The sequence below is a fragment of the Oryzias latipes genome, chromosome 10 (assembly GCF_053564925.1).
Source record: "Oryzias latipes strain Hd-rR chromosome 10, Olatipes_Hd-rR_3.1".
Taxonomy (NCBI): Eukaryota; Metazoa; Chordata; class Actinopteri; order Beloniformes; family Adrianichthyidae; genus Oryzias; species Oryzias latipes.
In genome coordinates, this window is record NC_136246.1 from 19,612,493 (window position 1) to 19,638,501 (window position 26,009).

General features: G+C 39.9%; 1 protein-coding gene across 2 annotated transcripts; it reads left to right on the top strand.

Moving 5' to 3' along the window:
* pdgfrb (platelet-derived growth factor receptor, beta polypeptide) lies at positions 1 to 25,811 on the top strand. 2 transcript variants are annotated; one of them, XM_011480234.3, is made up of 23 exons: positions 1 to 574; positions 10,881 to 10,949; positions 11,749 to 12,066; positions 12,164 to 12,418; positions 12,522 to 12,652; positions 13,052 to 13,217; positions 14,316 to 14,496; positions 15,119 to 15,234; positions 15,606 to 15,729; positions 15,887 to 16,098; positions 16,465 to 16,559; positions 16,656 to 16,788; positions 18,004 to 18,108; positions 18,371 to 18,481; positions 19,578 to 19,734; positions 19,951 to 20,117; positions 20,477 to 20,589; positions 20,745 to 20,867; positions 21,064 to 21,175; positions 21,888 to 21,987; positions 22,067 to 22,172; positions 23,379 to 23,677; positions 24,478 to 25,811. In XM_011480234.3, exons 2-23 carry the CDS (start codon positions 10,886 to 10,888, stop codon positions 24,626 to 24,628), a joined length of 3,339 nt encoding a protein of 1,112 aa, XP_011478536.1. In that variant the 5' UTR covers positions 1 to 574; positions 10,881 to 10,885; the 3' UTR covers positions 24,629 to 25,811. The 2 variants fall into 2 exon arrangements, with proteins under 2 accessions (XP_011478536.1, XP_020562272.1); XM_020706613.2 differs by having other exon boundaries at positions 19,969 to 20,117.
* The last annotated feature ends 198 nt before the right edge of the window (positions 25,812 to 26,009 follow it).

The window sequence follows — 26,009 nt, forward strand, 5'->3', positions numbered from 1 at the left end:
ATTCATAAACAAATCGCTCTAGCTTGGGATCTCTGCGCTGTTACCTAAGAACAACAAGCAGAACTCGTTCATTGTTTTGGAGCTTTTGCACGTCTTTGTCCCCTCGTTTTCCCTAAACTTGCTTCTATTGCCTTTTTAAGTTTTTTTTTTTTTTTTTTTTCCCCACTTTGTTGACTCCTCCGTCTCCCTCCTCTCTCTGCTCACTCCGCTCCAGCTGGGCCGGACCACTGACGCTGCTCAGGGAAGGGGTTGGTGTCCGCATGTCTTCATTGGGAACATTTCTTTTAAAACTTACACCACTCTTCTCTTTCTGAGTGGCGGGCAAGCTTTGTGTGAAAGAGGAGAGACACCCCCATGGTGCTGTGATTTGACTAAACAAACAGCCAGGCTCAGAGCAGCGCCTCCTCTCAACAGACTCCTGGGACAGCAGAGATTACCCCCAGACTCTGGACATCTGAGGGATCTGAGCATTTGAAGCAGCAGCGCCTGTGGAGACAAGCAGCTTCAAATTTGTTCCTGCAACCTTCTTGAACAGGGAGGGGAACTCATCTGTGCCTCCAGAACAGCTCTGAAGGTAAGAAACATCACTTCTCCAACACTCTAAAGTGTTGAACTTACACTTATTCTCAGAGGAAGAGAAAACTTTGTGAATTCTGTGACAAAGAACATGCACTTCATCCTGAATTTACCTCCATTTGCTTATCTTTCATTTAGTAGGCTGATAAGAACTAAACTTGCAGTCTGTTTCATGCCACAGTTTGGTCGTTAGTTATTTGTTGAGCCTCTGTGCTGGTTCTGTTTGCTGCCCGCATGTTTAAATGTGTACACACAAGCATTACAACGTGTCAGAGTGTTTGCAAACTGTTCAAACATCAACAAAGAGCTGGTCTGCATCTCTGCACACAGACACCTTTCTACTCTATACAACCTACAACCTGAAGTATGTTTATCTTCCCGCTGAGAAAAGAAAAGAAAAAAAGGTTTGACACTGCGTCCCACGGTTCCTGACAGATGCACCCACACCGACACACATCCAGCTTTACATCTCTGCTTGTTTGTATGCACACCACTTTGTCCATTACTGCTAAAGAGCTTGTTTATACAGCCCTCTTCAGTCACCCCGAGTGAACTGATGGTCCTCCCTTGTGAATGGCCCTAACAGAATCAATCTTCTCTGCACAGCCACACAGAAAAGCTGAGTGTTGATATCAGACCTGGCATCCGTCACTGTCACCCGCTTCCTCTTTTTTTACTGCATGGATTCAATCTTGCTCAAACTGAACATATCTTGATGCTTCTGTCACTTGTGGGCCAACAGCTCTGTGAAGGGGACACAGATGAAGTTTTTACGACATGGACTGAGTTACACTGTTGCAGTGTGAGCTGCTTTGTGGCTCAGACTCTGAGTTCAGCATGTGTTTTGCACCTGAAAGTCCAGTTATGGAATGAATAGATCTAATTTGGCAGCAGTTGTAATCACATTATTGATGTTTTTCCATCTCTTCCCCATGATGTGGCAGTTTGTGTTTTGCTGTTTTTATTCTGACCGATGAACAGCAGTAAAACTACAGGCTTTTAGCAGAAACTTGAAATACTGCTCTCATTTCATCCTCTCTTGCCAACATTTTCCCGGAACAAGTTTCAACATTTGTTTTTTTTCCATGACTTTACAAAGTTTAAAGCCTTTTTCTGAACAGCCGGGGCTTTCCTCCCGGTGTGTCAGGCTGCTGGTATGTAGAGCAGCCCTGATGCAGCTCCTTTCCTACTAGCCTGGGCCTAATCCTTTGTCATCAGCTGTTTCCTGGCTCTCTGCATGCCAGCCGCTGTGGGAAAATGTGTTTCACATTATGACCATGCATTAAAACATGCCAGCAGTCCCAGTCGGCTCACATGTGCTCTGCAATGCCGACATGTAACATTCTGAGCTCAGCGGCAGATTTGGACATCAGCTGGACTGGTTGTGATTTATGCCCTGTTCCTCAGGCTGCCCTGCAACCAGAGGGAGCTGAATGAGTTGGACTTCTCATCACCTCAGCTTTTAGAAACGAATGTTCGCTTTCCCTGTCTCATTTCCTCTGGTGATTCACGTTTAGTGATTTGATTTCTTAGCTGAGCTGTTTCACTGTCAGGGGACGAGCGCTGGTCTTGAATTAAGAAGTGCATCAACTTATTGTTGCTGCAGTGAAGCATCTTGTTTGGCTGCCTTTCCATCTGGTCCCCTCCTGGTTCATTCCGTTGCTCCCTCTCACCCACACAGCAGAGCTGACAGGCAGCTGCATCTCGTCTTCAGTCAGGAAGCACAGTCACTCCTGCTGGACCAGTCATTGAGGAAACATTTCTTTTATTGCATATTTTTTTTCTTCTTGCTTTAGGACATTTGGTTGCCGTCTAACCATGAAACAAAGTCTTTTCAAGTCAACAAAGCTCTGATGAACAGGTTTTGACCTTCTTTACATGTGAAAAATGTCACAGAAATGTTTTTTGTGTAAATTCTTTTTATTGATTTGAGGAATTTTAGTAAAGGTAGAACAGTTTCCAAAAAACAGATACCTTTAAACTAAGGCAGGTGTACACATTAAATATTGCTGTGATTAAGGCCTGACTCCTATCATCATTTGGTCTAATGTAAAATTGTTCCCAGTGGTCTGATTATGCCCTTTTTAACCAAAATTCTTTTTAAAAAGTGTTCTTTTCTAGGACATAGTTTCTGCAAAGCAGTAGTAGATCATTGAAATTTGCCTCTGACTTGTGGGTGGGGCCCTTATTGCAGAATGAGCGCACACCTTCTCCCCGTCATACACCTGTTTGCCCGCTCTCCTGCTAGTTTACAGCCCCTCACAACCCCAACCTAACATTACAGGTGCAACAGAACAAGTGAGCAATATTGGATCTATACAGTCGTACATTCTTTAACTGGATGTCAGCTCGGACGAGGAAAATAATGGATTTAGTCATCTATAAGTGGATGCATCGGAATGGAGCGGAGGAGGTAGCTTGTAACTTCTATGTTACACCTACACCTGCTCCTGATTCACAACCATTTGAATGAAAAAATACTCAAAAATCGAATTTTAAGCTTAATATATGTCCTCCATCGTGAGAAAAATGTTGCAAGAACATGTTAAAAAGACCAAAAACACAGTTTTTAGTGGAGGGGGTCTTTAAAGCAGCTCAGCAAATAAATGAGAAATAGGTGTAGAAAAAAGGCACAACTTTTTTATTGGGATTGGTTCATTTTGGTCTGACTCCAAAACTTCTCCAGAGTCCAGAAAGTAGATGTGATAGTAAATAAACAAACAGCCAGATTGTTTAGTTTACTTTTACAGATTGATCATGTGGTAAGAAACACAGCAAGTCTGTCTGTGTTTTTGTAAGACAAGCTGTTCTGTGATCGATAGCTTGTCCAGCTCAACAAGCTTGTTAGTGCCGTACTCCAGGAAAAGCTAAGCGTAATTTACTTGACGAGGTCTAAATAAGGTTTGGATTTTTGTACTTTTTGCCATGTCACTGAACTTGAGGGTTGTGCTTTTAAAAGCTCTAAAACATGTGTTAACACCAAACATCAGTCTTCTCTGATATGTCGTTTTCATAAATCTTCAACAGTTAGATGGAAGTCAAGTTCAGGGCGCCTCCTGCTCCTCCCTCACGTTCCTGTCCTCACTGCCTCCCAAACACATTAGAGTCCTTTGAATGTTGATGCGAAACCCAGCAGAAGCCCAGCGTTTCAACAGCATTAAAGGTGGTTTCTGTTGTGGTTCTCTGGTTATGGCATGAGATGAGGTCAGCCGGGAGCAAAACCACTCTTGTTTTGTTCAGAGAGGCTCGGCATCATTGTGGCTGAATATTCTGGAATCTGGCTGGTTAAAGCCCATGCAGGCTTTTAAACGTGCAGGAAAACACAGGAACAAAAGAGAACAAGTGATGCCTTTTTATGTTAAAACCAGGCATGTATTAAGTGTATATGTGTAATGTTTATGCTTTGATTGCAAAGTTGTTTTTTCCGCTCTTACCCCCACCTCATCTTGTTCCTGGTCATGGGGGTGCCGGGGAATGGTCCAGCTGTCAACGAACAGAGACGAGGAGTAATTCACCCCACACAGGTCACCAAAACAAAGCAGACACATGGCTGTTTTTAACTGTTTTGTCACCATTATTGTCTGGAAATTTGATGTTTTTTCAGTCAAAAACTAGTATAAGACTAAAATTTAAAGCCTGACAAAAGCTAGTTGCTTGTGTTTTGTTCTTTCTTTGTTTTTTTTTTGTTTTTTTAAATGATGTTTATTGAGATCCTCATTGTCCCTCTGAATTTACAACGTAAGACGCAAAACAATTTTCCTGTAGGAAGTTTGTCCAAGGGTCTAAGGGTCCAAAGGCAGGGAATTCTATGAATTCTATGCATTTATGATCCTTTTTGATTGTATGTTTACCTTACAATTACCGATACGAAGCCCGCTGAGACAACTGTTGTTGTGACTTTGAGCTATATAAATAAAATTGAATTGAATACATCTATGCAGATGCACTGCATGTGAATGAGTCTTTTCTTTATTTCTCTTAAGGCTAAAGTGACAGGATGCAGGATTGCTTAGACTAGCTTTTAGTTCTGCACAAACTGCACATTTTTTGTGTCCCAACAGAGGCCAATTCAACCTGGCTGAGTATAAAGTACTTTTTTTATAATTTAAGTTTCCAAAAGAGTCAAAATGACATAATTGAAATGATACCGAAACGTTGCCACATCTAAGACTGCCACTCCACAGACGCCCCTTTAGACCCCCACCCCTCACCCTACCACCACCACCACTACAAACAGCATTTACAAGTCTGTTTGAAAGGGAGCAAACTAAAGTCTTCTGTTTCCTGAACATGTGTTCCTTCAACGTGACTATAGAGTCACTTTGGCTTCTAAGATCAGACCTCACACAAGCTTTTTTCCACTTGTTGAACAGAAAGACACTAAATTTATGGACAGGAATGACAGCAGATCCTCTTTTAGTGCTGATAATGCAAACTTGAGTTGGCTTCAGTGAAGCATCAGCCTCTTGAGTTACAATCGAAAGCATTTTTGTTTGACACAGAACCTCGGAGAGTTCAGCGTCCAGCTGGGTCGCTGTGAAATCCAGCTGGGGGGGGGGTCATGCAATATAGTCTATTAAGTATATTTCACTCTAAAAGAACAATATCAAAGTGAGTAAAATTAGTAATTTAGAGAAGAATAATTAGTATAAACGACTACAAATGTTACTTTAATGATCCCTCAAAGACTTTCTGCTTTTGTGGGAAATTAAGGCTTTTGGTGTATACATTTGATTGCAATGTGTCTAAAAAAATACTTGAAAAAGTGTTTTAAATCATTGAATGGACTCAAAAATTATTCCATTTTAAGTTTATTGCACAAACACAAGATAAAAACAGTATTATTGTATGTATTTACTGGAAGAGATCCTTAAGATTTAATTCCTTATTTTGACTCCACAGTCTGATATGGCTGTTATCTCACTTTACTGACTCTGAAATTCTTTATTTTTTTCTGTTGTTTTACTTAGAGATAAAATGTGCTTTAAAAGATCAAATATAACACGAGTTGGTGCCAGTTTATCAAGAGCAAATGTTTTTACTGAAAAGCAAAAACACTTCATTTAATATTACTCACCAGTCAAAAGATTTTACAGTCCTGACCATATTAACACAGCAGTTTAAGTTTTATAATGGACCACTCCCTGGAATAAATACACAGCTTTATTCCTGTAAACCAGTAGTACATTAGAAGAAAACTTCCTTGGACTAATAGACATGTAAAAAAACACAAATTGATAGAAGAATGAGCAGTAAAAAAAAAGTTTGTTTCCCTTGTAAATATCATATCATCATATGTGACCTTTCTAGTACCATGTTGCCCTTATAAATATCAGGGCAACATGGTATAAGAAAGGTCACATAACAAGAAAAAACCTCCCAAGAACTGATAAAACATATTATATGAGCGTTTTTCCCCTCTCTCAGGTAATCTAAAGATAAAATTGATAAAAGACAACATCAAATATTTTCCAAACAGTAAACTGGTTAATGAGATTACAACTGAACAGCTGTTTTAAATTGAAATATTTCTGATTGTTCTGACAAGAATAAAGTAGAATAGAATAGAATAGAATAGAATAGAATAGAATAGAATAGAATAGAATAGAATAGAATAGAATAGAATATACTTTAACGTAATTGCCAGCAGCAGTTAAATTGTGGCTGGTTCTAAAAGCAGCGGTGCACATTGCAATTGTGAGTAAGAAAAAAACAAAACAAAGAAAAACCAGCACATGACATAAGGAATCTTAAAAATGCAAGAAGCACAATAATAAAATACAGATGATCCAATATAAATGAACAACTTAAAAGAAGAATTCATAAACATTTCTGCACTTTCTAATTAGCAAGAGATAAATAAAATTAATTTTTATTTACTGCATTTTTGCTCCAATTTTCAGAAAGATAATATAAAGAATTATTATTGGAACTCTCTAATGTTTCCACTTTCATCAAACAGAGTTTTGTAAAATTGCTTTGGCTGCTTTTAAAGACTTCTCACCACAGACTTCTAATGTTTTTTCAGCAGACTCGCACACATTCCCTTATTTTACATGAGACATGGACGTGGTTGTAGTTTTTCTTGGACCTTAGGAGAGTCATTCTTTGGGGCAGCACTGATGCAAATGACTTTATCCTGTTTGTAGACTTTGTTGGCACTGTAGCTTTGGAGTGGGAACAGTGCGTGATCGCTCAGCTGCTGAGGAGCCAGAAGGTTTTTTCCTCTTGGGGGGGATGCTGACTTCAAAATGAGTGATAAAAAAGGAGGTTTGTTTTAGCAGAGACACTCTGGGTCATTTTTTTCCCACAGAGCTCGCCAAGCTCCTGCTGTTCTGAGACACATCATAAAGACCTGTCATTCCTCTAAACACTGAAATCCAAAGAGATGGGATCCTGTCAACAAATTCCATCTTTTTAAAAATGCCGGATGAAGAGGAGACGAGGTCAGAATCAGCCCTGTGTTGGCCTTTAAGTGCTTGGAAAGAAGTGACCGCTGAATTACAGATGTTTGTTTTGCAGAGCTCAGCTTCCTGATGTTTTCATGGAGTAAACATAACTGTCAGACTGACTCTGGACCCGTGTCTCACACCACACTTTGATGTGGTATTTCCATTAAAGTATATTCCATGCTTTACACTGTTTAGTTTTCCCCCCCTTCTTTGGAGAATTGCTCTGATTGGCCTTTATTTTACCATATAATTACAGGTTTTGTTTTGATGCTGAGTTCTTATTCTTCATCACGTCTGACTCGAAGTTTACATCGTTTCTGTGCAGCTTGTTATCTGGAGATGTTTTTGTCCGTCTTTGTAAGAGTTTCTATGCAGTTTTTCTTTTTTTCTTTTTGCATAAAGGTTTGGTTAGTGGTTGTCTTGGTCCGTTGTGTCAGGGATGCATCACACTCACACAGGGCCAGAAAATTCCCCCATGCAGGAAGTGAATCCTCTCCAGCTGCACTTGGAGACTTTTCTCTTTCTATAATAGATTTCTTTTCTCCTCCCACTCCTTCTCTCTTTTCTCTTTGCCCCGGTACACTCAAGAAAACAATTAGTTTGAAATGTGACTCATAAATCAGTTCCCACTTTATCGAGTTCTGCTTTATCACTGCCAGATGTTGGTAAAACAGACAGACTATATGCAGATAATCCCAGGAGTGGGATTACACACTCGAGCTGCATCCTGAGGCAGAGTGTGGGCCGCGTGCACCCCGCCGAGGTCGACTTTAGCATTCTTCCTCATTAGCGGGTGACACTTTGAGCGTAGCAGGGATGTTTACGGAGAGCGGGAAGGGTCAGTCAGCCACCAGATTCCCAGCATCTACGGGAAACCTCATGCGGAGTGATAACAGTTTATCCGGCAGTGCGATTACTGTGCCATCACTGACATAAACGCTGTTTGTTTCTCTCAGACCTCTGAGATTACAGGGGCAATGCAGGTCCCTGTTTCAGAGACAGAAAAGAAAACAATAAACATCTTGGTTGGAGAAATGCTTTTGAGATTTGTTAAGGCTCTTTGCAATTGTGAGGTGAGTCACTTCATTTATACAAACTGTGGGATGGGTTTTTACAGTAAATCTGACAGGGGTCCCAAATCATTTTTACTAGTTAACCAAATATTTTAGTCTTTTTTTATTGAAAAGGGCTATTTTAGATAGTTGTTTCAGTGGTTTTTTTTTGTAAAGGTTTCTATTTGGTTTAGAAACTTATACAATTTTGTTCTGTGCCCAAAGATCCACTCCAAAGAAAATAGAGTTTTTGGAGTTTTAAACATATTCTTGTAGCATTTTCTTCATGATGGAGGACATAAATAAAGAAAATGAATCTCAAATTTCCATTTCTGCTTATTTCTTTATTCAAATTCTTGTGAATTAGGTGCAGACTTTTGTCTTTTGGAAAAAGCTAGCAGCGGTGACGTAGAAGCTACTTGTAGAAAACCAAATCCATGCATATCTTAATTTTCCACGTCTGAGCTGGTATCTGGCTAAAATCTTTACAGCTGGATAGTTCCAATATTGCTCCCCATTTTTGTAGCACCAGTAATGTTAGATTTGGGTTGTCAGGGGTTGTAAGATAAGGGGAGAGCTTGAAAACAGATGGATGACGGGAAATGGGGTGGGCGTACAACTTCAGAGGTGAATTGCTGATGAACTCCTGCTGCTCCACAGAAGCTATGTCCTAGTAAACAACACAGATTTTTTTTCAATTTTGGCCGAAAATGACATAATCAAAATTAAAATACCACTGGGGACACTTTTAGAATAGATCAAACAATGACTGGAGTTTGACTTTAAAAACATGCACAATTTTAGTGCAAGATTGCCCTTTTAGAAGAAATCTATTCATAGTCCCTTACTCCTCCTTGGTCAACATGAACCCTTATCATATTTCAGTAACAAAATATTTTTCCCCCCATCCATGATATGCTTTTTTTTTACTGTTTGAGGCTGTCTAATCTTAGATACACATCCTGCAGTAGCCCTTACCGCCGCACTTTGGCCTGTTTTCAGAGCAGCCAGTAAAAACATGATTTGTCGGCTTTCAAGCTGAAAGACGACACATGCTTTGGTGTCACTTCGTCTGATGCTCCAAGTCTTCATCGCTGACTCTTACCGGATTCAGCTGTGTGCTGATGTATGTCTTCCTGAGTCGACGGGCCCTTGTCGTTTGCTGCTCAGGCCCCCAGGGATGGAGTAACCCCACCGCTTCTGCCTCCGTCACCAGCAGTTTCCCAAGTGTATCCGTGGTCCTGGGAAAGTTTCAGAGGAAAACTGTGGGAACGTGAACTGTACACAGTCACCAGTGACAGAAAGGGGGGAAAGGAGGTCGTTCTGTTTCTTTTTGTGTGTTTGAAGAAGCGAGGGCTGTAAATGTAACATGTGTCTCTACACACTTTGCATTTAAGTGCACGTGTGTGTGAGTTAACTTTTCCTGCTTACTTTCTTGTTCTCCATCTATCTGTGTCTTCACCTCTTTATTGAAACCAGGAGTCAAAAAAGGAAATGAGCCAGTCATGTTTTTGGAGCAGCTTGAGAGCTTTGAGCTTTCGTTGTGGGAGCGGAAGTACCAAAGGCTGCTAAGTTAGTGTAACAACATAAAGATTTGGGTTCATTAGAAAAATTTCCAAACTCATCTTATCAGATCTGCAAGCAGATATTTATAACAGATGGAGAAAGTTTGAAGAGATTTATTGTCACAGAAAGGGGGAAACAAAACTTCAGAACATGTTTACAAAACGCCTCAAAATAGCGAAATGTCCCAAAATAGAGGCAGTTAAACTGACATACAATCTCCCCCCAAAAAATTCTAGGTGAAATTTCTCAACACGTTTCACAATTTTTCCACTACTCACTCCCTCTCTTCCTCCTCCACCCTCGCGCTTCCCAAGACATGCTCTTCCGCCCTCTTTTTATTTCCCACCCTCTTGCGTTCAGGCCTGTGATCCATCCTTAACTGTTTCCAGACGTCTGTGCGCTGAAGGCCTTAACCCCATCTAAAACATAACAACAACCCCACCACCACCACTCCCCTTGTTTGCCTTTTTTTTTTTTGGCTTTTCCAGCAAATCTGCAGCATAAAGGTTTGAAGTATTGATGAGACAATGGGGATTTTTGCTCAACTTTAACCTCTATTGATGCCAAACTCTGTTGCGGCTTTGACGTCAGAGAAAAAGTTATCCTAAAGGTATTAAAAAGAAACAATTCAGAGTTGCAAAAGCACTCTTGCTGGCAGAGGATTAGGTGAATGTCCCGATTTTCACTTTTGTTTACCACGAAACCAATTAATGGCTCAGCAAGACTCTAGAATAGCTTGGACGCAGCATTGTTAGCAGTGAGCGCACTGCAAAGCTGCACACAGTGACCCGTTTGTTTGTGGGCAGAGTGTTGGCGAACCAGAAACAAAAAGAGACAGACATTGTTGCTCTGTGCTGGTGCAGTGAAGCGTCAAACACCTTCACAGTGAACTGCACCTCTGATTCTGTCTGCCAGCCAAGAGCCATGAAAAGAACAGCTTCAGTTCTGATTTTATGGTGGTATTTCCATCAGCAGAGTGTCATTTTCTTTCACGCCTTTTGATTACAAACATGTTGCTTTGGTTTTAACATACGTGCAATACAAAATCTGACAAGGTTTTTTTTTTAAATAATAAAATATTAATTATTGTAAAGCAGCTGGGTTGGGTCCCAGTGACCCCGGATGGGATTCAGAAAATAGATGGATGGAATTTATAAAGTATGTTTCAGATTTTGCAATTGGTGTTTGTTGGGTAAATTAAAAAGGAAACACTGGGTTTTGTCCTTTTTTACAGGACACATGGGTTCAAAGGCGTTCACTATGAGGCGGCTGACCACACGCCAGCTGACAGTTATATTTACAGGTGAGATAAACATTAACATCGACTCTTTTTGTGTGGCGTTTGTGAGGCAATCTTTAATTCATGTGTATGTTCACATGTCACAAAACAGGTAGATGGCTGAGCTAATAAACCTGCTGTCAATTGCAGCAGCTTTATTAGCTCAGCTAAAAGTCCACAAAGCTAAATCAGGGTCAGATATGGAAACAACCCTCAGTGATGAAGACAACAATACTTCGCACTGAATGAGGCTCAGTACAGTGCTTAAGAATACTGTGAGTGATTTGCAAAAGAAAAAGTCAGCTGTGTGGCATCCAGAAACTGTGTAGTGGTGTTGCTGGGAGATGAAGTACATTAGAACCCTGGAGACGGTTCCCGCCGGTGACCAGAGGGGGAGACAGAGCTCTGACCTCTGACACATGTATAACCTATTTGTATTATAATCTGGACCATACAATTGCTCACAATTTATGTTTTCATTAAATGTGCAAACCTTCAACTAAAAGGTTTGTAGAACTAAAAAATTTGAATTAACATTTTATTTAGAGTAGAAGAAATAATTTAAACCCTTCTGAAACAAAATCATATTTTTTTTGTTAACTTGAAGATTGGGCACTTCTTTGAAGTAAGGACCAACTTCAAACTGACCTATGTCATTCTGAACACATCCATCAGCAACACTGCATCCTTATCCTCCCACTCATCTGCTGCAGACAACTCGTGCTCTAAGATGGAAGAAGATTCGACTCACATTGTTGATTTAACCTCTGACCTCCTGCTGTCATCTCCTTGACCTCTTCATCTTTTGTTGTGCAAACTGCAGCCTGGCTGTATTTCTGCTCTGGAGCGCGCTGTCTGGAGGTCACACCTGATGAAAAAGAGATCGTCCTGGCTAAAGGCTCTGAGCTAACGCTCACGTGCTCCGGCTTAATGGAGACAACCTGGGAGTATAAGAAGGACGACGTACCCTACTTTCAGGTTGAGAAAGATCAAGAAAGTCATCAAAGCTATCAGAGTGTAAATAGCGGCGTGTTCTCCAGTGTTCTCACCCTGCTAAAAGTGAGCTGGCAGCACACTGGGGTGTATCAGTGCATTAATCGGCACACTAAGGAAACCAAGGAGGTGGCTGTGTTTGTTGCAGGTGGGGCTTGGCTTGTTTAACTTTGAATGAACTGATTTTGAGTCACTATTAACATGTTGTAGGACATTTAATAAACATGCTTGTGTTTATGCTTCAGACCCTGAGGTGTGGTTTGTGAGGAGTGACCACGGCATGGTACCCAAAAGTGAGGAAACCATCATCCCATGCATGGTCACCAACCCAAACATCAGCGTCACGCTGCATGAGAAAAGCTCTCACTCGCCCATCAACGGGCTGTATGTTCCCACTGAGGGGTTCAAAGCACCCCTGGAGGCAAGGACATATTTCTGTCGTGGCAAGCTGAACGGCAAGGTGAAAGACTCTCAAGACTTCCATGTCTTCAGCATTTTTGGTAAGTGTAAAGGTCACCTGAGCTCCTACACAGACATGGAATCTAAGTAGTTCATTATTTTTAAGGCTTATCATAGCTGAATAACTGAATGCACTTTCCTCAGTCCAAGAGACCTTTGAAACCTATGTCAACGCTTCAAAGACGGTCCTGAAGCAGGGAGAGCCTCTGACTGTAAACTGCACCGTGCACGGGGTTGAACTGGTGAATTTTTCCTGGGATACTCCCAGCGGTGAGGTGAGTAGGAGTGGTGCAGAACAAGCATGTTTTGTTCAGCTTCTCCCCTGGTGATTCTTCATGGCTGAGCCAGAATTATATCAAGATGTGGAGACGCGCCCCAGATTCAATTGTCTTGTGAAACTGAGCTCACAGCTCAGTTCCAGTTTGACTTTTTGAGACATTTTTAGCGCCATCCACATCTGTTTGTGATTGTGTTCATTAGAGAGGTACAAGTGTCTTCTAAATTTTGCAGATTGATCCTGCTATTATCATGCTTCAGGCTAGGTGAAAAGTAGAAGTTACCTGCCTTCTGTTAGATTTTTGGGGTACTCCTAAATGAAGATATGACTCCATAAAGATTTGCCATCTAATAAGGCCAATTCTCTGCGCAAACATGGATTTTTTTTTCTCTTTTAGCTCGAGGAAGTTGATCCCCTGACTGAATTTCTGTCATCCATAACCATGCGCTCCTACCTGATGTTCCCTGGCACCACGGTGGCGCACAGTGGAACCTATGTATGCCATGCTCACGAACTCGTTCAAGACCAGGAGGCCAGCGCCAGCATCGACATCACAGTCTTTGGTTAGGACACACACACTACTAAAACAAACCAATGATGTGCACATTATTATGGTGGCTGAGAGGAGACAGTTTATTATATCAGCCATAGCAGGTTGAGGTGGGAGAACAGCTATTTAAAGGAACTTAAAGTCAGGTTCTTTATTTTCGTAGAAAGTGTGGGATAAACCTTCGACACGGTGATACTTTGAAAAACAGAGCTTTAACTCAGCAGCTATATATTTATTTCCCCCCCAAGTGAAAGAGTGTTTGTGTAAAAGAGATTCAACTTCAAACACAATCGCACAGCAAGTCAGCGATTTTAAAAACAGCCCGTTTGGAGCCAATAAAAGCAGAATTGCTTGTGCTTGAGCTTTTCTCTTCCATGGTCTGGCTCTTGACCCTCACTGGGACCATGAATGCTTACTCTGTCTGCAGTTAGGTGTGTCATGTTTAGGAAACCTTTAACCCAACCTGGCAGGTTCAATATCAACAGCAGAAGAGAATCGTTTTTAGTGGGGAAGCTGTCTGGACAAAAAGTGCCACAAAAATACTTTTCAAACAATAAAAATTGTCCAGGATGAAAACTTTTTGTTTGACTTGCAAGTTTTGGTTTGACAAATGAAAGCAAATAGAAATGTATGGCAAATTGATGTGTGAAGGTCCCCTAAATTTGCCAAGCTGTTGAATTATTTCCAAATATGACATCTTAGAGGTTTGTGAAAAAAACACAACCGTGTCTGATAAAAGAAGAACCTAAGATGTTAGTTATCGATACAGACGTTATGAACTTTATTGAACTATTTCAAAACATGTTGTAGTTTCTCTGTCTGTTTATGAAGTTTCAAAAATATACGCCTTCAGAAACATTAGACCAAACTCAAATATTTGTCTGGTTAAAACAACTGGGCCTAAATGTTTTGCTAGTTCCTTTAATATGCATAATTCGGTCAGACAAAAGAATTTAAATGAATATATTTTTGTTACTTCAGGTCGAGTAGAGTGGATTCATTGTCTCCTAAGAAGCCAAAGAAAGTCTCATGCATACTCTTATTGTGAGTTTTAACGTGTGATTGCACTAAATATGCTGTGTTGCTGATGAGATTTTTTTTCTCTTACCAGAAAAAGGTTTTGTGGATGTGAAGCCAGCTCAGTCAAAAAACATTTCCACCAAAGTACAGGAGAATGTCGAACTGCGAGTGGAAATCACTGCCTACCCGCCTCCTCAGATTCTGTGGGCCAAAGATGGCGCCACCATCAAAGGAGACAAAAGCATCACCATTAGACAAGTGAATGAGATCAGGTAGATCGTCCAGCTTGAATGATCAGCTGTTTCAAAAATTCACCACAAATCCACAGACCAACACTTTGAGTTGTTTCTGTTTAAGCAATTAGCACAGGACCTGTGAGTCTTTCAGTCAGTAGATGCGTGCAGCTTATGTCAGTCAGCACCATGCAAAGCCTCCACAGAGAGAAACACAATTCCCTCCATAGGGCCGGACTCCATCTTTCAACGCACATGAACCATAAACACAAAACGCCTGTCACAACTCTCAAAGGACTTCTAGACAAATGCCAAACAAGAAAAGACTTTTAAAATAAAGGTTAAAAAACTAATGATCTAACTGAAACATCAAACACAGGCCTCAGTAGACAGATTCAAAACAGCAAGTAAATGGCCCAACATCATAGTGAACCTTATTGGATTTTGTCAGAGTAACAGATCTGGCATTCTTTTCAATTATTAACCACATATTTACACCATCAGAACTTCATTTGACTTTTTTAAAGTTAAAAAGACAAGATTTTCAACACAAGATTAAGAAAAAGAGAATTCATGTTATTAAGATGTTTGTTGCTCAATTACATGTAATCAGAAGGAGGTAAAAATAATTAAGATTCTGTTTCATTCTCTTGTGCATCAGGTACGTCACCATTCTCACGTTGGTGAGGGTGAGGATGGAGCAGAAAGGACTCTACACTGTCCTCATTAGAAATGGGGATGACTCAAAGGAAGTGGCCTTTGACCTGGAAGTACATGGTAGGTAGACTTGTCCAAAAACCATCTGTCTTGTTTTTTTTTTTTTTAGTAATTTTTTCAGTTGTGAAATATTAGATTAAAACATAAAAACTAAAGTCCAGTTGTAACAATTTTGTCTGATTTGGGCTGATTCAAACATGTTAGGACTATAACAAGCAAAGATAACTCAAGATATTTTCTTTTCCCTTTTTTTATATATTGTAATTTGGCCCCTTTAGGCCGCCATTGATAATTGTCACTTTACAAATGAACTGATTTAAAGTTGGCAAAAACAATTTGTATAAATGTATTTCCTGGGTCTAGTCTACTTCACTATCCTTTATTGACTACTGCAATGCTTATCTAATTCTACTTTTCTTGGTGTGTCTTAGTTCCCTCTCAGATTAAAGATCTGTCTGATCACCACCTGCCAGCGAACAGACACTTGGTGACCTGCACCGCAGAGGGGGTCCCAACTCCGACCATACAGTGGTACAGCTGTGACAGCATGCTGAAGTGAGTGCCACCCCTCCTTCCTGAGATGCTGCAGTGTCAACACTAGAGGGCTGACTAAACACACACATTTATTCAACATTCAGAGCATCAGCTTTAGCTTTGCTCTCCTCTGCTGCAGATGTTGTGATTTGAGTGCTGATCCAGTGTTCTGCTGCAGGTGTAGTAACCAAACATCAGCATGGCAGCCGCTGGTCCCACATTCAGAGGAGCTGAGCATCCAGACCAATGTGAGCTACAGCCAGGCACGAAAACTGAGTCGAGTGCGCAGCCAAGTGACCTTCCTCAAGCCCCAGCAGGTCACAGTTCGCTGTGAGACCACCAACCAAGCCGGACTCACCGACCGGAGAGACATCAAACTGGTGTCTAGCAGTAGGTGTTCTGACAACCACTCAGAATGGTGTATTTTTCATTACAGTGAGACCTCAACGCAATTTTGATAGTCTGTTATTGTTAAAATGTTGTCCATAAAATGTTATTCTGTAGTTGTCTTTACAAAAAAAAAGCTAAATAATTTATTGCGTCATTTGATGTTAAATAGAAGACATGCTAATATTAAGTTATTGTTTGTAGAATTTGGTACAAACTACCGTGTACTATCACAAACATTTATTTACTACTATTTTCTTTAACTCAGTAAAGTAGTATTAAAACAAATGTTTAGCCTCATGTCTGCAGAGTTTGAATCATATTGGTTTATTGTTTTCTCCTAAAATGCCATGTCCATGTCCTTTGCAGCACTCTTCTCCCAGGTGACTGTATTAGCTGCTGTTTTGGCATTAGTGGTCATCATTATTATGTCCATCATCATCCTCATTGCTGTATGGAGGAAGGTAAGAAAACACCTTTGTGGAAATAAAAGTGAATTTAAAGACAATACTAGAAAAAACATTGAACTTGATGATATTCTTTTCCTTGATGTTCCTCAGAAACCTCGCTATGAAATCAGATGGAAAGTCATTGAATCTGTGAGTCAGGATGGCCACGAGTACATCTATGTGGATCCCATCCACCTGCCCTATGACCTGGCCTGGGAAATGCGCAGAGACAACCTGGTTCTGGGTAAGTCAGAATAAGACAGGTGTGGATATTGGGAGGAAGTTGGATTTATGACAAAATGTAGGTTTCTTTAGTCTTTGTCAAAACCTTTTATCTACTAGTTAAATTATTTTTTTATCCAGCCTGAGTGCAGTTATTCAGTATAAACAATGAAAGAGTCCATTTAAGAGGTCTTCTACATCAGAAACAGCTCCACTCTTGTTGTTGTACAAAATACAGGTTCAGGTCAACCTGAATGTACATGAAAAAAAATGAACAGACAGGAAGTCTTTAAAGTCCCACTCTGTTTAAAATCTGTTTTTGATGTTTTAACACGTTCTTGTGGCTTTTTTTCTCATGATGGCGGTCACAAATAAAGAAAATTAAGCTTAAAATTACATTTCTGAGGTATTTCTGTAGTTAAATCATGAAGCCGGAGCAGACGCAAATACGCAGTTGGTAAAAAAGCTTATTTGTGATGTTGAAAATACACTTGGCGGGCCACAAGCTCCCTGCTTCGCCATGTTGAGGGGAAGGGGGGTTGGGGTTGCTTTGTGCCAACAGTCCTGTCTACAACTTCGAAGGAACTGTTGTGCTCTGCAGAAAATGACACAGATGTGTAGAAAATGACACAGATTTTTTTATTTTGGTCAAAAACAACATAATCATAATGAAAAGACCACTGGGAACGCTTTTACAAAAGATCAAAAGTTAATAAAAATGGGTCTTTAATGGCAAACTACAGAATATTCACCTTCAAAATAAAATTCCATGTTCACTTCAAGCTAACCTCAAAAGTTAGCTGTAAGGTCAGTGCATCATCAGACTACGCTTCTCAAAAGATGAACTACAAGTGGAGTAAAAAGAATTGGTTAAAGCTTCATTCTACAGCTGTGTGCCCAGGCCTTTGCTTGTTGTTCCTCAGAGGTGAACAAACAGAATCAGTCACAATTAAAGTGTTGTTTTCTGGGTCGTTTTGGTGCCATTGGTGACAACAACAAAAAAACCAAAAGTTTAAAGTTGTCTCACTGTTTTCCTCTCTAACCAGATGACATTTAATTCATGTCCTCATTAATAATGTCTGCCTTTATCGTTGGCTGGAAATAAGCTTCAAGCCTCACTTTGCTTTGGTCAACGGCAGAAATGACACAGATAAGCAAAAGAAGCGGCTTTCTTGTTTTGCCACTAATGTGCTCTTCGCTCTGGCTCCACCTCTCTGAGCTTTTCTTTGTCTCTCAGGTCGCACTCTTGGATCAGGAGCGTTTGGCAGGGTGGTCGAGGCAACCGCATACGGTCTCACGCACTCCCAGTCCAGCACAAAGGTGGCAGTGAAAATGCTGAAATGTAAGCATAAAAACGCAAGACAAGTCCATGTGCGTGATTTACGTGAACAACCAGAGACCCCTGCATGGCTGTCAAAAAAATCTTGACAGCGGGGTCGTATCCCTGCAACCTCAGGCAGAGCTGCGGCCCGCTGAGCTTTAGTTTGACTGCCAGGCCAATTCAAGCTGCTGACCACAGATCATTGAGCAATTTGGCAATAACAGTGTGTCCTGCTCTCACTTCTACTGTTCTCATTTCATCTACTATACCCTTCTTTGTGCAGCCACTGCTAGGAGGAGTGAGACTCAGGCTCTCATGTCAGAACTGAAGATCATGAGCCACCTTGGTCCTCATCTCAACATTGTCAACTTGCTCGGAGCTTGTACCAAACATGGTAAGAATCATAGCAAGCCCTATTTTTGCAATGAAATCACAGCCATTTAGAGATTTCTAGAAGAGTTTAATCATAGAAAAGTGTGTTTCTGAGTTAGTTCTTTAAGATAAGGCTATCATTTGATCTGTACAGAGGCTACACTGGGGAGGATTATATTCATGATAAGGAGCTTGAATCTTGTTTGCTAGAGCTGGATAATATCATAACCAACAGTTATGGGTTCTTGTGGAAGATAAAATTAATAATGTTTTAGTAACTAAAAACTGTCATGCTGAGGTTGTACACGCTGTGCTTTTCGCATTTATCAGCCGCATTACTTTCCTCGGGCTCCATTTTATTTTTAAGTAAATAGACACCCCTTCCCATTTTTTCTGTTCATGTTTAAGTTTGGGTTCCTCATTCTTTGAGAGGTTTGGACAGCCTCTCCTTTGTCCAAATACTTTAATATAGTATTGCCTCAATCTTTTACTGTTGAATTTTTAAGTTTTAAAACTTTTGGCGGCAGAAAATAATTCGAAAAACCCGTCAATAATAAATTGTAATTCAATAAGAGCTCTTGTATCTCATAAAATGGTGGAAATTTTGTTTTTGTTTAGAACAAATGTTTATTTTGTAACATATAGTATAACTGCTTTCTAATAGGGATTCCACAAACATACTATTTGATCATAACAAATGTATTTGATAAGCTACAAAATATTCACCAAAATAAAAGTCTAATTTGACCTCCGTTCTGTTTGCTGTTTGCTCCAAGTGCTACATGGTCCATCAACAGGCTGAAGATTTGTGGGTAAAATAAAAGCTAATCAATAAATAAAAATATTTATACTTCTGGCAAAAGATTATTTATTTTTACCGTTAATTAACAGTTAATGGTTGCTGTTAATTTACCCATTTTAATTGGAAATGACAAAAAGTTATAATACAATTAACTGCAGAGAAGAATCTCAGCTTTATTTTTATTTGAACAAAAAGTGACATGCCCAGAATTTTCCATGCAGTTTCATATTATGTCCTCATTATAAATAGCATTGCTAATAGGCAATTTTCTGCTCTTTTTCATAAATCTGTGTATGTTCTTTGTCACCACATGCAGGCCCTCTCTATCTGGTGACCGAGTACTGTCGCTATGGTGATTTGGTGGATTACCTGCACAGGAACAAACACACCTTCCTGCAGTACTACGCCGAGAAGAACCAGTACGACGACTGCCTCATTTCTAGAGGAAGCACCCCTCTCAGTCAGAGAAAAGGGTAAGGGGGGCAGAAAAACATATGAGATGTTTTATAAAACAGACTTTTTCCTTGGAATCCTGTCTCATTCCAAGAAACTGCTGCAGATGGATTTATGAAGTAGACAAATGGAGCCTGTTACAGATGTACAGATGTTTCACATGAGGAGGCACTACAATGCATATTTAGATATAGGTCAGTTAAGACTTTTTTTCCTTGCTTTTCTCTCGTCTTCAGCTATGTGTCCTTCGGCAGTGAGAGCGATGGAGGCTACATGGACATGAGCAAAGATGAGCCGTCAATCTACGTGCCCATGCAGGAGCAGATAGACACCATCAAATATGCTGACATCCAGCCTTCTCCATACGAGTCCCCCTACCAGCAGGACCTCTACCAAGATCAAGGTTTGCCCCGGCTGCTGTTAGATTTATGTCTGCTAAGTTAAGACAACTGTTGAATGTTGGTAAGAATCAATTTTCCATTTATGTAGGAGTGAATGAGGATGACAAACAAAGCATGACAAACACAGGAAACAAAGAAAATCAGAGAGATATGTGTGAAAAATAGGATGTGAGGCCACGTACTGCTGCTTTCAGAACTAGAAGTTCTAAACTCAGCTGTTTTTATGGATTAAACACGGATATGTGTGTTTTATTATGCTTTAGCAGAAAAATACAGAATTTTTCCTAGAATGTTGCAAGTTTTTTGGATGAAAAACGTATTCCTTCCTCACCTGTGTGTCTTTTCACCTCATTTTCTCCAGGAAGCACCAGCCTGGACTTAGTGATCAGTGATTGTGCCAGCCTCACCTATGAAGACCTTCTAGGTTTCAGCTATCAGGTGGCAAAGGGGATGGAGTTTCTCGCCTCCAAAAATGTAAGCTATCAAACAATCATCTTTCCGCTTCCGCCACCAACGTATCCCTTTATTTTGTTTTAAACCATTATTTTGAAAAAGTTAGTTTCAAACATGACTTGTATTTATTCGAGGAAAGAGGAAGAATAACTCAATTTACTTTTTTTCCAATGCAGTGCGTCCATCGTGACCTGGCTGCCAGGAACGTGTTGATCTGTGAAGGCAAGCTGGTGAAGATTTGCGACTTTGGCCTGGCCAGAGACATAATGCATGATTCCAATTACATCTCCAAAGGAAGCGTAAGTCGTAATGTAATGTGTGCTACTCTGCCAAAATGAAATGGTTCTCCAGCAAAACAGCATTTTAACAAATAAGATATAAATGGTTATTACACAACAGTCAGAAAGAAGCAAAGTGGAATCTTTTAACCCTCCTGACTGTGAAAAAATGAGGTTCTTTATCATCTAAGCTGCAGTGTATTTCTCTTTCTTTTAGACCTTCCTGCCCCTGAAGTGGATGGCACCAGAAAGCATTTTTCATAATTTGTACACCACCCTGAGTGATGTGTGGTCATACGGCATACTCCTTTGGGAAATTTTCACTCTGGGTGAGTCCGACCACACGTTCATAAAGCGCACACTATTTGTACCCTCAAACAAAGTTTTCATGCATGCAGGGGATTTACACATAGCTTTTAAATAAACTTCCCATTTGATCAATTTTTAAGTGTTGAACTCAAATAATAACAAAAAACAGTGCTCCAAATGTTCCAAGTCCATGTCTGACCAAGAACATACCAGTTAGTTTAAAGACCCAAAATCCTGTTAGCTACAGTCAAGCTTTTACATTTCTCTTGCTCTAGGAAATGTATTTTTTTTCTTTTAATCCACAATAGATCTAAGGAAGCTACCATGAAACAAAGGAGACAGTTTAGTGCATTTCAACCATTAACTCCAGTCATAAAAAAACAAACTTACAATCCAGCCTCTGTAAGTGACAAAGAGTCTCTGTTTGCTTGTTGGAAGTCAGCTTTCATTTGGACTTTTATCATATTTTTCCTATAGATTTACATGTGTATAAAATGTCTTGTTGCATGTGTCCAAATGTTCACCTTTAATAACTAATTATTTTAAATTTTGAATACATTTTTTTTTATATAATGAAAATCCAAGTACTTTTAAAACATACTGGGAAAAGTGGTCATTTCTTTAAACTACACATTTGGGATTGATTATATTTGACAGAAGTCAGACTTTGTAGTTTCAAAAAAGGGTTCCTAAGTTCTGGCATAGCTTAAAACCATTCTTGTTCTTCCTTAGGAGGAACCCCCTACCCAGATTTGCCCATGAACGAACTGTTCTACAACGCACTGAAAAGAGGATACCGCATGGCCAAACCTCCCCATGCTTCAGATGAAGTGTGAGTTTTTGTCAGTTGTTAAACGTAGAACTTTTTATGCCTACAAATTATACCAAAAAAAATTACGTTTGTGACGCAGGTATGAAATCATGAAGAAGTGCTGGGATGAAAAGTTTGAGAAGAGGCCTGAGTTCTCCTTGTTGGTTCACAACGTGGGAAACATGCTGACAGACAGCTATAAGAAGGTATTGAATCCATGCTAATCCACTTAACATCAGTTATTGCTCTAATATTCACTTCTGAATCTCTAACTCTGTTGCTTTACTTTGCTTCTCGTTAAAATGCTTTAAACATAAAAAAGTGCTCAGTTAAAGACCCACTTGTGGCATTTTTCTGATAATGGATTACATGCTGTATATAAAGTAAATTAAGCTTAAAATTGCATTTCTGAGTATTTATGTATTCCACTTGTTGTGAATCAGTGTGTTGTGAATTAAAAGCAGACGCAAAATGCCACTGAAAAAGCTTGTAAGAGGGGCACACAAATAACTTTGGCAAGACTTAAGCTCCCTGCTCTGCTCCTTTCTGATGCATCCAGTCGTAGACAACTAGATCCATGTACATGTTTGTTTTCAGCTGGAATATGGCTTAAATGTACAGCGACTTAACTCTGATTTTGCTCGCCATTTTTTTCCCCGCTGGTAATGTTAGATTGGGGTTGTGAGGGGCTGTTAGCTAGCAGGAGAGAGTATAAAAAGATAGATGATGGGTAGAAGGTAGGCCTTATCCATGCCAAAATTTAGAACCTTTTTTTAAAGCAGTGAGGAGAAAACTGCTTTTGTCAGTTTGAGTGCTTTTTTTGTAACAGTCTGGAGAGTTCCTGATGTACCTGGAGATGTTATAGAAATACAACAAATAAAGTTTTTGTGTCAGTGCACATCTGCTGCAAATGCCTTCCAGAGCTGATATCCCCAAAATGAATGCTGCATTTGAGGTTCTTAATTACTGTTGCGACCCATTTGGCAAAGCTGGAACGAAGACATTTGAGGAGCTGCTTTTATGAGATCAGTGCCTAAAGCTCCTTCCATGTTCACCGCTTTCATCAGGCTGATGGAAACTTAACATGATGCTGTCATTTTAAAATCTCCGCATCTTCATCCTATCAGATCTAAAAATATACAGAATTGTTCTTGTTTTGACCCAATTATATACTTTTTTTAGAATTTAATAATCCACTTCTGCAATCCAATTCTGGGACAGCCTCTTGTTTGTTGGTCCACTCATTTATTTAAAATACAATATCCAAACTATAAGTAGACTATTACTTAACTACTATTAGTTAAGTAATTACTAGTAGTAAACTGCTATAAGTAAAAATAGAGTAAACTTTAGAAGGACTCAGCAGCTTTTGCCACATTATTCTGCTTAGCAAGCATTTCTTCCAAAAACAGAGATACAGCCAAGTGAACGAGAACTTCCTGAAGAGTGACCACCCGGCAGTGGCCCGCACCAAACCCCGCCGGACCTCGCCCTTTCCCGTCGCTGACCCCACATTTGGCTCCCTGTCTCCTGTTGCCTTCTCCTCCTCTCCCGGTCCCACAGCCAACAACCAGAGCCAGAGGCCTGGAGAGCGCAGGCACGAAGCAGACGGGCAGGAAGTCGTAACTTCATATAATGAGTACATCATTCCCATCCCGGACCCCAAACCAGAGGAAGCTTTCGGCAGCATGCCGTCAGAAAGCCCTGAAAGGTACCGGACCGCTGCAAACACTCTGCAGATGTGTGTCAAAAACATGGGGCTGCAGGGGCGATGAAAATGTGTTTGCTTTTGTCTGCCACACACCCACTCATCCAGATGTTGAACTGACACAGTAGTTTATTATAAAAGCTTCATAGAGATGTATTTTTATAACTTAAATAAACACAGGACCAGGCAGGGACTTAAATCTACAAAAACTGCTTTTTTTTAAACACAGTAGACCAAACTTCATTTTTGTGTTTGTTTTGTTCACTAAGCCTTTCTAACCCCAAACCTTGCTTCCTTGTTTGAGGTCGGGTGGGATTTGAAGCCAAAACTCATGTTTTGAGCTCAATTGGTTCGTTTTCTGATGAATGGCCACTGTGACGCCTCAGAACTGCACTTTAGTAAATCACTACAATAAGACCTCCCACATTGATCATAATAATTCTAAATTTGCATCAACAATTTTACACAAAAGTCATTGAGAAAACATGTTTATGTAACAAAATGTTCTTTGAAAATGGTTTAAGTTAAAAGAAGAGCTAAAATAAATTATTTGGATACTGACAAAGAGGACAGCCATGTCCAAGAGCCGGAATCTTAATAATTAGTTTACTTGTGACAAGATTGTTTGCAACAGTGCTGGTCAGCTGATCTGATTGCTTTCAGATGTTAAGTAAGGCCTGCTCTGCCTGCTAAGAAAAGACAGTTTTTATGTTGGTAAATAGAAAAAAAAGAAAAGGCATCAAAGCAATGTTGCAGTAAATCTATGTGCTTCATCACATCCTAATCTGTCTTTTTGCCGTCAGCTCTCTGGCTGCAGAGGAAGAGGAGACTGACTCCATGTCGCAGGACACAGCTGAGACTCTTCCAGAGGATGAGCGCCTGGAGGACACCAGCGAAAGGGATGCTTTGCTGGGCTCCTCGGCGACCCCCGAGGTAGAAGACAGCTTCCTGTAGCCGTGCGTTCAAACCCAGAGACAACACAGCGCCTTTATTTTTCCCTTTTTCTTCACGGGAGGAAAAAAAACCTCAAATGTAGCAGAACTGAGAGGAAGAAGGAAATGTCTGTAGATCTGTGTAGCACTAAAAGAGGCATCTCTTCAAGTTAGGTACAGTTACTTAGTACGGTGGCACCTTGCTGACAGCTCAATACTGAATAAACATGGCACTCTCACCTACCTATAATGTTAGCCTAAACAGAATAGAGATTTTTCAGTGTACATTTAATTTTAAACCTTTGCCACATTATTAAAAAAAAGCCTATTCTTTTTATATTTTAAGATGAAATTTAGCTTCCAAATGATGCAAATAACTTTTTAGGTGAGCAATTATTTTATTTTGTATTTTTTTAACAGGAACAGAACAAAACATTCAAAACACTTTTTTTTCTAAATTTAATTACCACAGATTGCATTTTTAAATCATTGTTTAGGGTCAGTTTTTGGGTTTTCTCTCCTGGGTACTATCAGCAAATTTACTCTCTGTGTCGAATGTTTGTAAAATATCATGCATAGGACTTGAAGTACAGATTTATTTCCCTGTGCACTGTTTTAAAGTGAGATGTACTTTTTATGTAGCTCCACAAACTACAGTGTTTCCATATGTGAACTTTGTATAGCATCTTGCAATGGGGTTGTCTTTTGTGTAGAAATAATTCCTAGTTGTGTGCCAGTTGCACTTTATATAGAAAAAAAAAATGGACACACGGTATGTTAAAGAAATATAAGTTCCACTCTGAAATATAGAGCCACTACAGCATGACTGTGACTGTTACCATGTCCAGGATATCCTTTGTGAGAAAAGGTGACTCTCAATCAATGCAGCATATCACTGCCTTAGCACAAGATGGCACACAAGAGTGCCTTTGTATTGACTTTTGACTTGCAGCTACACAAAGTATGAAGGGCTACCAGACAGCTGTGCACATGTTATGCTCGTAGTCGTCCTTTGCCTTGGGTAACATACACATTAGTGCTTTCATCACCTGAAACTACACCTTTTCATTTCTGCTGAACCTTCAAAATTCACCGCACGATGTCATCGTCACAAGCTACGGTACCAAAGCTCTTTTTAACGTTTACAAATGTATTTTTGTATTTGTCGTTTTATAAATGTGTCAATAAATGCGTACTATCAACAATTCCTTGTGGAAAATTGAATTCTTCATGACTCCTAAATTAACTTTTTCTGCAGCAACACCATGTCTCCCGGCTCTAAAAACTCATGAAGCTAAATATTTCTTAATGATATTCACTCTCTAACACAGTTAAGGTCTTGTCCACAAATTCTGTCTGAATCCAATTAGAATCTTTTTTTTAAAGTTTGGTTATGCAGTGTA

Bases quoted from the DNA above. Each gene is read 5' to 3' on its own strand.
- pdgfrb (XM_011480234.3), top strand. From the start codon at position 10,886: ATGGGTTCAAAGGCGTTCACTATGAGGCGGCTGACCACACGCCAGCTG. The intron at 18,482-19,577 runs GTAAGAATCATA...CACCACATGCAG, and splicing joins CGGAGCTTGTACCAAACATG to GCCCTCTCTATCTGGTGACC. The intron at 21,176-21,887 runs GTGAGTCCGACC...GTTCTTCCTTAG, and splicing joins TTGGGAAATTTTCACTCTGG to GAGGAACCCCCTACCCAGAT.